The sequence below is a fragment of the Salmo trutta genome, chromosome 3, assembly GCF_901001165.1.
Source record: "Salmo trutta chromosome 3, fSalTru1.1, whole genome shotgun sequence".
In the NCBI taxonomy this organism is placed as follows: domain Eukaryota; kingdom Metazoa; phylum Chordata; class Actinopteri; order Salmoniformes; family Salmonidae; genus Salmo; species Salmo trutta.
The window spans coordinates 28,467,491-28,484,959 of record NC_042959.1 but is presented as its reverse complement, the minus strand read 5'-3'; the positions used below and the strand labels follow the sequence as shown (position 1 = coordinate 28,484,959).

The 17,469-nt window shown below is 44.7% G+C and overlaps 1 protein-coding gene across 1 annotated transcript; it reads left to right on the top strand.

Annotated features, from left to right (window-relative positions):
- Positions 1 to 2,407: 2,407 nt before the first annotated feature.
- Positions 2,408 to 15,310, top strand: LOC115171894 (uncharacterized). The gene is made up of 3 exons (XM_029729096.1): positions 2,408 to 3,054; positions 11,739 to 11,899; positions 12,217 to 15,310. Exons 1-3 carry the CDS (start codon positions 3,042 to 3,044, stop codon positions 13,582 to 13,584), a joined length of 1,542 nt encoding a protein of 513 aa, XP_029584956.1. The 5' UTR covers positions 2,408 to 3,041; the 3' UTR covers positions 13,585 to 15,310.
- Positions 15,311 to 17,469: the final 2,159 nt, after the last annotated feature.

Below are 17,469 nucleotides of genomic sequence, written 5' to 3'. Positions count from 1 at the left end.
TGGAGGCACGGTGGCTTCAATGCAGCGTCCCCTATTGGTCATCTAGAGTATATATAAATCATTGGACCCATCCCAAAGAGCCTACTGTACCACTTTGGCAAAGGAATTACACTAATAGGTTACTAAAATCTTGTAAAACCTTTTGTAAAATCTTGTTCCACTGACTTGCCTTGATCCAATATCAACATACTATGTTATATGAATCCTATGAGCAGACACATATCAATGTTTTGATAATAATGAAATATTCGTTTTTAAATGGTTAGATTTAACATTGGTGTCTCTCTCTCTCTCTCTCACACATACACATTCATCAGCTCACACTCTGGGTACACAGTGGCACACGTTAACTGACAGGTGGAAGTGAGAGCAGATCAGACTAGTCTAACTGTCAATAATGCTAATGCCAAAGGAATGAATGTTACACAAAGGAGAAAAGTAGGAGTGAAGCAGGCAAACATTCACATAGGCATTTACACACACACCTAAATACACAGTGACCACACACAGACATCACACTCTATTCATAGACCCTATTCACTTAACTTTAATTCAAGTGGGCTGTTTTAATTTGCTGAGGTATATTGCATTGACATGACATGTAGGCCTTACAAATCTCCTGATGAAACATCATGGGAATAAAATAAGTATATGTTTGATGAAAAGGAAGAATCACTGATAGATAGAAATTGTTTGTGACAAGTTCCAGTCATCCCAGCTAGCACATTTGGTTCATTGGAAGTTGTGGGAACGTACATTTTTGGTTTCACATTGGTTCTGGGGACGAAGTCATACGTTTTCTAACCGGTAAAACAGAATGTTTTTTAAACGTTCTGACAACAAAAGTGAAAATGTCACCTGTTCTGGTTTCAGGGCGGTTCTGAGAACGTTTTACTATGGTTCCCTTAAAGTTTTTATTAACGTTCTGAGAACGGAACTTATAGGTTATTTGAAGAGAACATGTTTCAATAAGACTTTTAATAACACTCCTAGCTTAGTTTGGGTTAACTGATTTGAACACCAAACAGACAGGACACATGGAAAATAATTTGCTTGGGCATTAATCAGGCAAACACATTTCCTTTTTATTGTAGCACTACATCAGTGAGATTTGAATTTGGGAACTTCTGATTTATATTCATGGAATTAGTCCACTTCACCACCAGGATGGAGCTAGCATGGCATGTCTTTTTTTTTACTCATAGAAATCTGTTCATTTTAGTCTAGTCAAACAGACCCAATTTCAAAGGAAACAAGCACTCATTAAGATTAGGTGTGGCCAATTAATGGGTGAGGCCAACACACATGAACACACTTAAAGGAAAGGTTGCACGCTATATAGTCTACAAATCTGATAACATAGATTGATCATATTCCATCTAAATGGTCTTAATGCAAAAGTTTATATTTTAGAATTATACACTTCTATTTTTGCAATTTGAATTACATTTATAAAAAACTCCTATACCAACTATACACTGTGGCTTTGATGTCAAGAAGGAACAGCCTGCTCTTGGCTTCGGCGATGTAGGCCAATCGGGCAAGTAAGTACTAAAGTGCCGAAAGAGTTTTGTCATGTTGTTGCTAGTAGATGATTTAAAAATGTAAGGTAACCTAGTGGTTAGAGTGTTGGGCCAGTAACCAAAAGATTGCTGGATAGAATCCCTGAGCTGACAAGGATAAAATCTGTGGTTTTGCCCGAGCAAGGCAGTTAACCCACTGTTCCCTGGGAGCCAAAGATGTCGATTAAGGCAGCCCCCCGCACCTCTCTGATTCAGAGGGGTTGGGTTAAATGCGGAAGACACATTTCAGTTAAATGCATTCAGTTGTACAACTGACTAGGTATCCCCCTTTCCCTTTCCCATCTAAGTGCACCGGGCCATGCAAAATGATCTGGCCCACTTAGATCTATCTAGCATGGTGTTTGGGGATGGAATGAGCAAGCAATCTACAACAACTCCATCGACACTGCACATTTAGCAGAAATGAATGGTCAAATACTTATTGGATTAATGTCATTGTTTCTTTCAAAGTATGTCTTTATTTTTGCTAACTTGCCTAATCTTTATTGGCCAATAGAACTTGAAGGATATCGTGGTAGCCAATGTCTGTGTACATTATACCTGGATTTACTCTTACTGCTGCTAGTAACGTTAGCACTCAGAAATATGTGCCAGCACTCATTTTGGGTGTTGGTACTGTTTATATTTAGGCGCAGGTGCTCCACGATACTTTGGAGCTCAAGCAGTAGAACATTTGAGTTGCCGGGTACTCAGCTCCAGTGAGCTCCTGCCCAAGCCAAGCACTCAATTGAACCATGAGGAAACCTGTAGGAAACGTTATGCTGAAGTACTGAAATTCCCACCAAAGAAAAATATGGTTCCCAGAACGTTATGTGCTAGCTGGTTATCCTGCGGCATTCCCAGAACATGGTGGGGATGTTGTATGCAAAATAACCATAGCACAACACTCTCACCAAGCTCTAAGAAACATGGTTCTCAGAACGTTATGTGCTAGCTGGGGTGGCTCCTTCAAGTTTTGCCTATGCGTCAATTTGGTGAATCACCAGGAGGATAAAGAAATAAAGGAAGAGAGGGATGGGAGGAGGAAAGGAGGGGGACAGAAAAACTTTCTCCCTCCTTACAAAAACCATCCGCAGGCAGTCTGTCACACAGACCATACGCCCGTCAAGTCTACGGACCGTCAACGTCAGCCTGGCGGATTTGGTGCGCACACCTCGGCTTGGATAGACAGGGACCCACCGATGGAATTCGGTGTTATCGATATTTTTTTATCAACTCACACATTTTTCATTAGAGAAGGTGTGAATTCTACGTACCCAGGATTCAGAAATGTATTTTTTCAAGAGAATATATTTAAAATTGGACTAATCAAGGACAAATTAAAGTCGAATAGGTTAAACTAACAAAAGAGGACACGAAATCATCATTACGCAATTTGGCAAGTTGTCTTTGGATAAAGCCTTGCTGATTTAATCAGTGTGAACTGAAAGGAAATAAAGTAATTTGCCAAAATTAAAGATGCATTTTGGAGGTAAGTCCCAGTAAAAATGATCAAAGCTTAATATCTTCCACAATAACAGTCTTATAAAAATGTGTATTTATTTATTATAATGATGATTCATGTGATTAGGATAATAATGATTTACTATGAACCAATGTATTTTACAAATTAATATTTTACAAACCACACTAGTGGTATTTCTGTTATTTGATCATTTTGAAATGATCCACAGTAGGAGTTCCCAGTAAGTTGTATATTTTGGATAATATGATGATGATGACCAAGGTGAATTTGCACTTCATTTTCTCTACCACCTAAGTGAAATTTCTAAGTAGATTTCAATGGATATATGAATCCTGAATATTTTCAGATAATAGCAGAAATCCCTCCCCAATTGACAATTGTAATAACATATTAAAATATAACAAATACGTAAAGCACATTTATCTGAGAATACAGAAGAAATAGAGTAGTTGAACTTTTGTCTGCAGATATCATATATATTGATACTCAAAATATAAACAAATACTGAGATCAAATGTTATAACATAACAAAAATCCCTTTGAGAACTTCTCTGTTCTATTAAAAAGGGGATTTACAGTGTAGGACATTGAGGAGGCAATTTGATCTGAATGTAAGTTTTCACAAGCTTAGAAATGACAAATGTTTTTTAAATTAGCGCAAGTGGGTGTGTGTGTCTCTCTCTGTGTGTGTGTGTGTGTGTGTGTGTGAATGGGAAGTTTCCTTCATTGTAAAAAATGGCTTCGGTTGAGAGGTACAAGATGGAGCTAAAGTCCTTGTCTAGTTAGCAGACATTGATATGAGAAAGTACATTGTTCACGTTAGTCAGGGTGTGAGAACACACATACACCTGCCCCTTGGGACAGCCTATGCGGCTGGTGTTCCATGTGTGTGGATGGGGGGTAAAAGAGAGGGAGGTTAAACATTGTGTGACAAAATTATGCTAAACTCAGTGAAAATAGAAACATCTTCTCACTGTCAAATGCGTTAGTTTTCAGCAAACTTAACATGTGTAAATATTTGTATGAACATAACAAGATTCAACAACTGAGACATAAACTGAACAAGTTCCACAGACATGTGACTAACAGAAATGGAATTATGTGTCCCTGAACAAAGGGGGGGTCAAAATCAAAAGTAACAGTCCGTATCTGGTGTGGCCACCAGCTGCATTAAGTACTGCAGTGCATCTCCTCCTCATGGACTGCACCAGATTTGCCAGTTCTTGCTGTGAGATGTTACCCCACTCTTCCACCAAGGCACCTGCAAGTTTCCCGAACATTTCTGGGGGGAATGTCCCTAGCCCTCACCCTCCGATCCAACAGGTCCCAGACCTGCTCAATGGGATTGAGATCCGGGCTCTTCGCTGACCATGGCAGAACACTGACATTCCTGTCTTGCAGGAAATCACACACAGAACGAGCAGTATGGCTGGTGGCATTGTCATGCTGGAGGGTCATGTCAGGATGAGCCTGCAGGAAGGGTACCACATGAGGGAGGAAGATGTCTTCCCTGTAACGCACAGCTTTGAGATTACCTGCAATGACAACAAGCTCAGTCCGATGATGCTGTGACACACCGCCCCAGACCATGACGGACCCTCCACCTCCAAATCGATCCCGCTCCAGAGTACAGGCCTCGGTGTAACGCTCATTCCTTCAACGATAAACACAAATCCGACCATCACTCCTGGTGAGACAAAACTGCAACTCATCAGTGAAGAGCACTTTTTGCCAGTCCTCTCTGGACCAGCAACAGTGGGTTTGTGCCCATAGGTGACATTGTTGCCTTACAACAGGCCTACAATCCCTCCTCTCTCAGCCTATTGCAGACAGTCTGAGCACTTGTTGTTGCCATCCTGTACCTGTCCCACAGGTGTGATGTTCAGATGTACTGATCTTGTGCAGGTGTTACACATGGTCTGCCACTGCAAGGACAATCAGTTGTCTGTCCTGTCTCCCTGTAGTGCTGTCTCACAGTACAGACATTGCAATTTATTGTCCTGGCCACATCTGCAGTCCTCATGCCTCCTTGCAGCATGCCTAAGGCACATTCATGCAGATGAGCAGGGACCCTGGGGATCTTTCTTTTGGTGTTTTTCAGAGTCAGTAGAAAGGCCTCTTTAGTGTCCTACGTTTTCCTAACTGTGACCTTAATTGCCTACCATCTGTAAGTTGTTAGTGTCTTAATGACCGTTCCACAGGTGCATTTACATTTTTTACATTTTACTCATTTAGCAGACGCTCTTATCCAGAGCAACTGACAGTAGTGAATGCATACATTTCATTTCATGCATTTTTTTGTACTGGCCCCCCGTGGGAATCGAACCCACACCCCTGACATTGCACACACCATGCTGGCGTTGCAAACACCATGCTCTACCAACTAAGCCACAGGGAAAGCTATGCATGTTTATTAATTGTTTATGGTTCATTGAACAAGCATGGGAAACGATGTTTAAACCCTTTACAATGAAGATCTGTGAAGTTATTTGGATTTTTACGAATTATCTTTGAAAGACAGGGTCCTGAAAAAGGGACATTTCTTTTTTTGCTGAGTTTATTAGCTCTAAAACAAAAGAATAATAGGCTGAAGATTTCCTCTCTCTCTCCCTGCCTCTCTCTCTCCCACTCTTTTTTTTCCTCCTTTCTCCCACGCTTTCAGATGGTCTTCAATAAAGCAATAAGGTTAAAACAACAACCCCCCCCATACAAATTATCCAATATTAGTTATATAACTAAACCACTTGATATGAGCAAGTTTCCCAGATTTGAGCGTATAAAGAATATAAACCAAGTTCAAACAGACAGACCGTATTGCCTTTGACCTCTTTCTTTCTCTCTCTTTCTTTCTCTGTCTGTCTCCTGTGCGTGTTTTTCTCTCTGACACACACCGGCATGTTATGGCTGTGAGGCTGAATTAGTGTCGGTGTGTTTTAGATAACCGTGTTTGTGTCCGTGTGGAAAGCAGAGCACATCCACTCTGTTGAAGGGTTCGAACCCCACACTTGGATCTAGAGCAGAGCGACAGAAGAACATAGGAGAAAGTAAAGAGAAAGGGATGAAAGAAAAAGCGATGGACCATTCACATCCTTTGCTCAGCCCCATCCTTGACTCTTTGTGTGTGAGAGAGAGGGAGAGAGACATTGAGGTAGAAAGAGTGAGAGAAAGAGGGATTGAGTAAGAGAAGGAGAAAGTGGTGGTGCAGGATTAATACAGTACAGATTCCCTATTGACAGGAGTTAGCGAGAGAGGGAGAGGAGGAATGATATAAAATGAGTTGGTCACGCTTTGAACAGTTACACATGCTGTTTACATTTTTCCCAAATTAACATGGCCCTTCACTTCATCCCTCTCTCTCTCTCTCTCTCTCTGCCTTTCCCTTATTCTCTCTCATCCAAGTCCTTTACTCCTTCTCCTCCTCTGTGTTTCTCTCTACATCCCTCTCTTTATGTCTGTCTGTCTGTCACTTTCTCCCCCATCCCCCCTTTCTCTCCCTCTCTCCTCAATTTTTTTCTAAAGCAGACAGACAGAATATATTGAATGGAAGGCTCTTGTATTTTTGTTGTTGCAGATTTATTTTTTAAGCGTAACCTGGGGGTTTTGGATAGGGAGTTAGGCAGAGCAGGGGAAGGTAGACTCCCTGTGGCTCAGTTGGTAGAGCATGGTGTTTGCAACGCCAGCATGGTGTGTGCAACGCCAGGGTTGTGGGTTTGATTCCCACGGGGGGCCAGTACAAAAAAAAAAAGAAAATGCATGAAATGAAATGTATGAAAATGTATACATTCACTACTGTAAGTCGCTCTGGATAAGAGCGTCTGCTAAATGACTCAAATGTAAATTAGAAACCTAAGTCTGACTGTCTGAAAAAAGGAAGGAAGAATGGAAAGAGGCACAGTAGATGAAGGGGATGAGGTGTGCTAATTAGAGAAGGGAAGAAAGAGAGTCCAAAAAGTGAACATCGAAGGAGAGAAAGAAAGGGACATGGAGAGAGCTAATATTGATCATTAGGCGGTGGATGGAAAACCGAGAGGACAAAGTGTGTAATAAAATCAACAGAATGTAAGAAAGAATTAAAGACAGATTTCTCTGGGAAGGAGAGAGAATAAACAAACGGGGAGAGGAAGATAATTAAATCAGAGAGAAACACAGAAATAAAAAGAGTGAACGTTGAGTTTGTTGGAAGTAGCAAAGAGAGGGTTTTGTTGTAATCATACAATTGTATTGTATGTTTTATGCCTCTCTATCTCCCTTTTGGTTTTCTGTCATTGATGTTCTTTGGCAATCCAGGGTCCGTTCCATGCCAAGTAGATCAATTTGAATTTCAATATAAACTCCAAGAAGATATCTCCAGGGATAAAAGATGGAGAGAGTGTGAGTGTGTGAGTGTGTGTGTGTGTGTATATGCTCAAGCACATGTAAGTGTGTTTCAAAAGATTGGCACGTTGGTCCTTGTGTGTGTGTGCATATGTGCGTGCGTGTATGCCCGCGTGTGTGTGTGTGTGTTGAGTTAGTGAAGGAATGCACGTTTGATTGAGTACATAAATCTGTGCTGTAACTGTACACAGGCACACATCGACCCTGACCCTGCCACCCCCCTCCCCTCCCTGTGGTCTATACGCCTGTTACTGTCCAGCCAGCCAGGGTATCAGTGTGTGCATGCACAAAGCCACCTTACTTTATGGTGAAATATCATTTTCCCCAGGTACTAAATATGGATAGAATAGAACTAAATATAATTAAGAAATAAGGACCGAGGGGTGTGGTATATGGCCAATATACCACGGCTAAGGGCTGTTCTTATGCACAACGCGGAGTGCCTGGATACAGCCCTTAGCCGTGGTATATTGGCCATATACCACAAATCCCTGAGGTGCCCCATTGCTATTATAAACTGGTTACAAATGTAATTAGAACAGTAAAAATACATGTTTTGTCATACCCGTGGTATACAGGCTCATAAACCACGGTTTTCAGCCAATCAGCATTCTGGGCTCGAACCACCCAGTTTAAAATGTAGAATATAGCACCGCTTCCAATCCAAGTGCCAATGCCGTTTAGCAAACTCCGAGCAGGGTTATGGTCAGATGACATGAAAATAGAGTTCTTTGGCCACGCACACCAGTGGTGGGTTTGGCATTGAACAGAAGCATATACAGAATAGTAGCTCATAACCACTGTAAAATATGGTGGTGGATCGTTGATGTCATGGGGCTATTTTGCTTCCACTGGTCCTGGGGCCCTTGTTAAGGTCAACGGCATCATCAACTTTACCAAGTACCAGGACATTTTAGCCCAAAACCTGGCTCCCTCAGCTAGGAGGCGGAAACTTAGACGCAAGGGGATCTTCCATCAAGACAATAACCCCAACACACACATCAAAATACACAAATATATGGTTAATTGACCACAAAATCAACAGTCTCCAGACTTGAACCCCATTGAAAACATGTGGTTTGAATTGAAGAGGGCAGTCCATAAGCGCAGATGAAGGATATCAAGGATCTGTACAGGTTCTGTATGGAGGAGTGGTCTAAGATCCCTCCCAATGTGTTCTCCAATCTCATGAGACATTTTAGAAAAGGCTCATTGTCAATATCCTCGCAAGGTGAGGCTGCTGGAGTACTGAAAACAGCCTTATCTTTTTTTAGATTAGTTTTATTAGTTAAATAAAATAGTCTCTGAGCAACTCTATTAGTATACAATAAAAATCCCACTTAGCATACAATATAGCTCTGTATTTATATGATTTATTTTATACAGTCTTTTTTTGCTAATCTTTATCAAGGGTGCCAATAATTTTGGACATGACGGTAGCTGATAGCAAGTCTTCTGTAGTCTGTAGGACCTGTACCCCAGCCCTGAGACCAGCCTGTGCCCTAAACCCAATGTTCAACCTTGACTGAACATAGACTCTTAACCTCAAATCAAGCACCATAAAGGTTGTCCTACAGCTGGCAGCCATAAGACTGTGCAAAGTTTCACATTTACATCTGCAATCAAACCATAGATTAACATAGATAATCAAACATGGTTTAGAGAATGGAGAACTGCGTGTATAGGCACACACACACACACACACAGGTCACGGGGAAGCTCTGTTGTAATGTGATCATGCCTGTGAGAATGTTCTGGCTTCAACCTGTCCTGTGGAGTTTGTTCTTAGTGCCAGGTACTGCTCCCTGCTCCGAAGACCGAGGGTTTGGGCTTTACGTTACCCTAACATTTACCGTCCACAGTAAAACTGTCTCATTCTACAGACGACGCTTGTGCATCAAAGCGGCATTCTGCCAGGCTGCGTTGTGTTTTGCATTTAAACACATGCAATGTGAAGTGTTCCAGGTGCGTGTTAGGAAGTCACCGAGATTAGTTCTATTTCTCTACAGTATTCTTCTATGTTCCAAGGGAGAGTTGCTGAGCTGTTGCGATTCGTTCTAAATATTAAGGTGTGTCGGGCATTGAGGTTTTGTGATTGAAAGGAGTTGACATGTTTTGCTGTAACTGTTAAACCGATTCAGATGAAAGGTGTTGAGGTGTGTTAAGGAGTAATATGTTGAAAGTGATGACGTTGAGAAATGGGTTCTTATAGTGGAAAAAGTCCTGACATGTTTGGTTAGTGCTGAGCAGAACAAGGTGTCTGTATAAATGTTTGTGAGTTGTTCAAGAGCTCCTCTTAAGTCTTTCACTCCCCGGGGGCAAACTGATGGAGAGAGAGAGAGAGAGAGAGAGAGAGAGAGAGAGAGAGAGAGAGAGAGAGAGAGAGAGAGAGAGAGAGAGAGAGAGAGAGAGAGAGAGAGAGAGAGAGAGAGAGAGAGAGAGAGAGAGAGAGAGAGAGAGAGAGAGAGAGGAGAGAGAGAGAGAGAGAGAGAGAGAGAGAGAGAGAGAGAGAGAGAGAGAGAGAGAGAGAGAGAGAGAGAGAGAGAGAGAGAGAGAGAGAGAGAGAGAGAGAGAGAGAGAGAGAGAGGAGAGAGAGAGAGAGAGAGAGAGAGAGAGAGAGAGAGAGAGAGAGAGAGAGAGAGAGAACTAATCAGGGTTAATAAGCTGCTGTTATTTTGGCCTGGGGCAAAAAAAAACGGAAGACTTCTAAATGTCATTTTACCTTTATTTAACTAGGCAAGTCGGTTAAGAACAAATTCTTATTTTCAAGACGAGATTTTAAAGACGAGAAGAAAGAGAGAGGGGTAAAGGAGGAGAAGGAGAGGAAATGGAGAAAACAATCAACAACCTGATAACCTTCTACAAATAGATGGAGGGACAGAAAGGAAGAGAGGAAATGAGAAACAGAGGGATATTGCAGGAGTAAGAAAGACAGGAGAGAATAAGTGGAAGAGGAGTTGAAAGGAGAGCGATGGATTGGATAGAGAGAGAAAGAAGGGGATGGATGGGGGAACAGAGAGATGGTCACATCCTGTACAGAACATATTTCACACCTGGTGAACAGCAACATGTTTAAAACTCAGAATTACACAGACCCTTGCCCAGTCTGCCTGTCAGCCTGGAAGACCGAGAGAGACCGGGACCATGAATACAAGCGTGGTGGAGGAAGGGAAAAGAGAGAGAGTATAGGGTGGATGAAACGGTTCTTGGAAAGCAAAGGGCAAAAGAGAATAGGAGAGAGGTAACAGATGTGTGTGGCAACAAGATGGAGAAGGGGGGAGAGAGATTAAAGGATGCATAAAATGAGAGCATTTGGGAAGTTATGACAGCTGAGTCCTGGGGGACGGACGGACAGACAGACAGACAGACAGACAGACAGACAGACAGACAGACAGGGGAATAGGATTCTCTGTGTGTTCTGTGTCTCTCAGTGGCCCTATGGGACAGGGAAGGGGATAGGCACTGAGCTCTCTACCATTGACATAGATCATTTGGCCACCATTTTCCCTGTGTGAAGCTGGAAGAGAGGGCCTTAAAAAGGGTCCGCACATTAGCCCCCCCTGCTCACCTCCAACTTAACACACACACCTCCAACTTAACACACACACACACACACCTCCAACTTAACACACACACATACCTCCAACTTAACACACACACAACGTATGCATGCACTCATGTAAACAGGCACACACGCTTAACATTAAACACACACATACACACCAATGTATCCACACCGATGTACAGCATTTCAAATACAAACAACAAAATCATGCACACATATGTACGCAAATTTACAAGCACTCACATGCCAACATAAACACTTATACAACACCAACGTAAACACAAGCAAATTAAGGCAAATAAGAGACAGTCATGCATTCAAAACAAACGCACACAAATAAACATGTTGATGACAATAAAGTAAGCCAGATATATATCTCTGCTGTGTGTGTGTGTGTGTGTGAGGGCCTGCCTGCGTGCCATGCATGCGTGTATGAGTGTGTGTGTGTGTGTGTGTGTGTGTGCGTGCATGTGAGTGTTAGCGTGTGTGAGGAGTGGATTGAACAGTGAGACCATTCGTCTGACTGTTTGAAGCTTTGACTGAACTTTTATTTGAGACCAAAGAAAACATTTGACAGCCAGAACCTCTAAAATTGGATTGAAACCGAAAGGTTTTATTGCCAGTCAGATTACTTCGATTTGCCAATATATTCAAACAAAACCATCACCATAGAGACAAAGAAATAAACAGCCTTGTGTAGTTTTAATCTTCAACAAATACTGATCTTTCCTTTGATTGGATTCTCCCCCAGTCCATCACATCCAGCTCACACTGCTATTGGCTGCAGCCGTAGCATCGGTCCAGGTCCCAGAGCCCTACCTCAGCCTGTCTAATGAGAGAACTTCGATTGAGAGGACGTATGAGCTGACCAAGTACCTGGAGCACCAGCTGAGAGAGATAAAGGACACCTATGTGAGTACTGTACTGTTATATAGATGCTGTGTTGAAACACTTATGTTGGAGCATGTCAATGTTTCTTTCCACAAGTGTTTGAATTCACCACATATTTGAGAAGCCTGGTTCCATTCTGTTTCTGCTCCAGCCAACCCTTTGGTCTTTGCTATGGGGAGTTTGCTAACACAGAAACAGACTGGCACCCAGGCTTGTGTCTGAGCATAGTTCATCCATGACTGATTGCACATGTTGGATTAAATATTCCTTCTCTCCCTCCCACTCCCTCTTTCCATACTCTGCTCTTCCTCCATCTCCTCCCCTCTTCCCTCCCTTAGCTATCCTACCTGGGCCCTCCGTTCAGTGATCCAGACTTCTCCCCTCCGCGGCCCAACAGCACGACCCTGTCCCTGCCCAGCGCCGCCACCCGTCTGGAGCTGTGGCGGGGATTGGAGAACCGCGCCAGGCTGACCCAGAACCATAGGGCTTACTCTGTCCTGCTGGGAGCGGTGAGGGAGCTGGCCCGCTCCACCCTCTGCCCCTACCTCCAGAGCTCCCTGCTGCACTTCTCTACAGGCCTGGACAGTCTGCTGGGGTCTATATCAAGCCTCATGAACACTCAGGGCTATGCCCTGCCTCCTGCTGGGATCGAGGCGCAGTACCTGCAGAGAGACACAGGGGGCGACAGAGAGGCAATGGGACGTAGACCATCCCCACTGATGAGTCAGGGTCTCTATAAGTCAGGGGTGGGGGCGGAGGTGGGGCCAAAGAGGCATCCTCTTGGTGATCAGAGGGGTGCTGGGACCACCAGAGGGGCAGTGAGAGGAGAAAAGGAGGAGAGCACCAGGAGAGAAATGACAGAGAGAAAGAAGGAGAGAGAGAAAGATAGGGGGAGGGAGGGTAGGAGAGCGGAGGTAACTAGGGCTGTGGTTAGGAGCGTGGGGTCGAGGCAGGAGGAGAGATGGGAGCGTGGGAGGAAAGGGAGGAGGAGAGAGGCAGAAGATTGGGAGGGGGCCAGTGAAGACAGGGAAGAGGAGGACGAGTTGGAGAGAAAGGGGGGGAAGGACAGAAGGGGGAGGAGGCTGCTGAGTGTTTCAGAGGAAGGAGAGAGAACAGTTAAGCAGGGTCCACTGGACTCTGAAGCCAGCGTCACTCTGTCCTTTTCAGACAGACAAACCTTCCCCCAACAACAACTCCTAAACAACAATAACAACAACAACTATGATCACAACAACCTCTACAGTTACAACTTCAACTATCACCCCCAAAATAAGGACAGAGCCGGGGGGGATTCAGAAAACAGGGCGACAGAGGAGGAACAATACATCATCCGAGAGTCTGCATCCCTCCTCTCCTCCTCTTCATCCTTCCATCCCCAGCGCCGATCCCCTCGCTCCTTATTCTCCCCCACTCTCCACCCCCCCCTCTCACCCCTCTCCCTCCTCTACCCGTTTGGCACAGGGCCGGGGGAGGGACACACCCTGTTGTCAGAACCAGTTCCCCTGTCATTGAGGAGGGGTCCCCCCTTGCTGCCGCCCCCTCCCCTGTCACCTCTTCTGTCCTCCTCCCCTCTGCTGGCGGTGCAGCCGGCGCTGAACGACTTCTCCAGGAAGGTTGAGGGCTTCTGGGTACTGAGGGAACTGCAGAGCTGGCTGTGGCGCTCCGCCAAGGACTTCAACCGCCTCAAGAAGAGACTCCGAGTCTGATAGAGGAGGGAGGACTCTCTCTCTCTCTCTCTCTCTCTCTCACACACACAGTCTGAGAAACTGAGAGAACACACACAGAGACATACCCACACATAGAACCTGAGAGTGGGCACAAACACACACACACACATTTTCACACAGACAGTGTTGGAATACCTACCTAGTGCTGAACCACGGAAAAGTGGCTTTCTGGCCTGCCATCAGCCTGAGCACACATTGGCACATCCAGGGATGGAAAATAATCAATTGTCTGTCGCTGTCTGTGGACAATATCAGCACTGTCACCAATGTCATGACATCATGACATAGCAGGTCATTGATCTGCCATTGGAACTTATTTACTGGAGGTAACACCTCACAAACTGGACATAAAGGTGGTGATCAAGCAGTCATTGACTGAGAGCTGATTCAGAACAGCAGTGAATCACTAGACATTCATCTTAGGGAGGAAGAGAGAGTTATGAATGGAGCGAGACAGAGGGAAGAAGAGGAAGGAGAAGAGGGTAGAAAGAGAGAAGGGGGGTGTCTGAGTCAGGGGCTGACAGTTGGAGTCTGGGCGGTGGGGGTTGCTGAGTAATCAGAAATCTGCAGACACTTACAGTAAACACTGCATAGACACCCACCGGACACACACAGTACAGACCCATTTCCAGGCGTACCAGTCATTTGTGAATTGGCCAACTGTTTTTACAGTTGAGTTGTTGACACTTTTTGCTTTAGAATGGGTATCAGCCTTTCCCTCCGCTTTTTTCAGCCATATGCAACACAAAAGCCCCTAACCTTGGCATGGTGGGGTTTTCTATCAACTGCCTTGTCTTTACAGCAGGTCTGGGACCTGTTCAGTAATGTCCAACAGTGTGTATGTATAGTTTAGGATTAGATTATATCTGTGATATTTATTGAACAAGATGTTGTATTTATTTTCTTGTGTGAATACTGTCCTACATCATGTTGGAGATGGAAGAGAATCAAATATGAGCTTTTGTACTGAGATGAATGTTATTGTTCATTTAGGGAGGGGTGTTTGGGGAGTGAGGTTGTTTTTGAACGTTATGGTTTTGACTGTGTTGGTTTGGGTGAGGGGTACAACTGAAAGATTTGGAAGGGGGTGCATTTCTTGAAAACAAAGAGCGACTCACATTCATCAAAAACAAGAAGGGAATGAAAGAGTTTTATTTGTCTGTCTTGACAAAATTTACGATGTCTTTTTCTTTCATCTCCCCCCTTCCCCCATCCCTCACTACTCCCTTTCTGTTCTCCATCCTATTATCTCACGCATCTCGCCTTCCCAAAAATATCCCTCTAACCTGCCTCGTAACAGACAGAGCTTAGGAGCATAAACACACAGGTACGAACACAACCCTTAAACTCGTCCACCTTCACCCCCTCTGTTTCTTTCAGTTGTTCTCTGTCTCTAACTCTCTCTTCCATTTCCCTCACACAGTTTCTCACTCTCTTTCTCCCCCCGTCTCTCGTTTCCCCTCAGGCTGGAAATTAAGGGATCAATGAAGATCCCACTCTTCACCTCAGCTACACACCTACACTGTGCACAACCATTTCCCAACCCACTACACACACAGATACACAGGGCCGGCTCTAGCCTTTTGGGGGCCCTTTTAGTGTCCCCCCTCTTGACATAGAGAAATGTACATTTTTAAGTTAATTTCCTGCAATTCTACATATTTCGCCATGGGCGGAAATAAACTTTTTATATTTTAGAAAAAAATGTAATGCAATTCTACTCATTTTGCCATGGCGCCGATATTTTCTTTTCAGTTTTACAGCTAATTTCCTGCAATTCTACCTATTTTGCCATGTTATTGACATCTGAGTGAGAATTAGTAACAAACTTGGAGATCACAGCCACACCATCATCCCAGACACCCTGGACCCACTCAAATTCTCATTTGAGTGGGAACAGATCTACAGATGACTCAATTGCACTCCATATTGCCCTCTCTATTGCACTCCCACCTGGACAAGAAGAACACCTATATGAGAATGCTGTTCATTGACTACAGCTCAGTGTTCAACAACATAGATGCCCTCCAAGCTAAACCACTAAGCTAAGGACACTGGGACTGAATGCCTCCCTCTGTAACTGGATCCTGGACTTCCTGACGCGACGCCCCCAGGTGGTGAGGGTAGGCAACAACACATCCACCACACTGACCCTCAACACGGGGGCCCCTCAGGCGTGCGTGCTTAGTCACCTCCTGTACTCCCTGTTCATCCACGAATGCATGGCCGCGCACGACTCCAACACCATCATTAAGTTTGCCGATGACACGACGGGGGTAGGCTGATCACTGACGACGATGAGACAGCCTATAGGGAGGAGGTCAGAGACCTAGCAGTATGGTGCCAGGACAACAACCTCTCCCTCAACGTCAGCAAGACAAAGGAGCTGATCGTGAACTACGGAAAACGGAGGGCCGAGCAGGCCCCCATTCATATCGACGGGGCCGTAGTGGAGCAGGTCGAGAGCTTCAAGTCCCTCGGTGTCCACATCACTAAGGAATTATCATGATCCACACACACCAACACAGTCATGAAGAGGACACGACAACGCCTCTTCCCCCTCAGGAGACTGAAAACATTTGGCATGAGCCCTCAGATCCTCAAAAAGATATACAGCTGCACCATTGAGAGCATCTTGACTGGCTGCATCACCACTTTGTACAGCAGCTGCTTGGCATCTGACTGCAAGGGTAGTGCGTACGGCCCAGTACATCACTGGGGACAAACTCCCTGCCATTCAGGACCTCTATACCAAGCAGTGTCAGAGGAAGATCCTAAAAATTGTCAAAGACTCCAGCCACCCCAGTCATAGATTGTTCTCTCTGCTTCCGCATGGCAAGCGGTACTGATGGAACCAACAGGACCCTGGACAGCTTCTACCCCCAAGCCATAAGACTGATAAATAGTTAGTCCGGGTAGCTACTTGGTTAACTAAACTCAGCAAAAAAGGAAACGTCCTCTCACTGTCAACTGCATTTATTTTCAGCAAACTTAACGTGTAAATATTTGTATGAACATAAGATTCAACAACTGAGACATAAACTGAACAAGTTCCACAGACATGTGACTAACAGAAATGGAAAAATGTGTCCCTGAACAAAGGGGGGGTCAAAATCAAAAGTAACAGTCCGTATCTGGTGTGGCCACCAGCTGCATTAAGTCTCCTCCTCATGGACTGCACCAGATTTGCCAGTTCTTGCTGTGAGATGTTACCCCACTCTTCCACCAAGGCACCTGCAAGTTTCCCGAACATTTCTGGGGGGAATGTCCCTAGCCCTCACCCTCCGATCCAACAGGTCCCAGACGTGCTCAATGGGATTGAGATCCGGGCTCTTCACTGACCATGGCAGAACACTGACATTCTTGTCTTGCAGGAAATCACGCACAGAACGAGCAGTATGGCTGGTGGCATTGTCATGCTGGAGGGTCATGTCAGGATGAGCCTGCAGGAAGGGTACCACATGAGGGAGAAGGATGTCTTCCCTGTAACACACAGCGTTGAGATTACCTGCAATGACAACAAGCTCAGTCCGATGATGCTGTGACACAACGCCCCAGACTATGACGGACCCTGCACCTCCAAATCGATCCCGCTCCAGAGTACAGGCCTCGGTGTAATGCTCATTCCTTCGACGATAAACGCGAATCCGACCATCACCCCTGGTGAGACAAAACTGCGACTTGTCAGTGAAGAGCACTTTTTGCCAGTCCTGTCTGGTCCAGCGACGGTGGGTTTGTGCCCATAGGCGACATTGTTGCCGGTGATGTCTGGTGAGGACCTGCCTTACAACAGGCCTACAAGCCCTCAGTCCAGCCTCTCTCAGCCTATCGCGGACAGTCTGAGCACTGATGGAGGGATTGTGT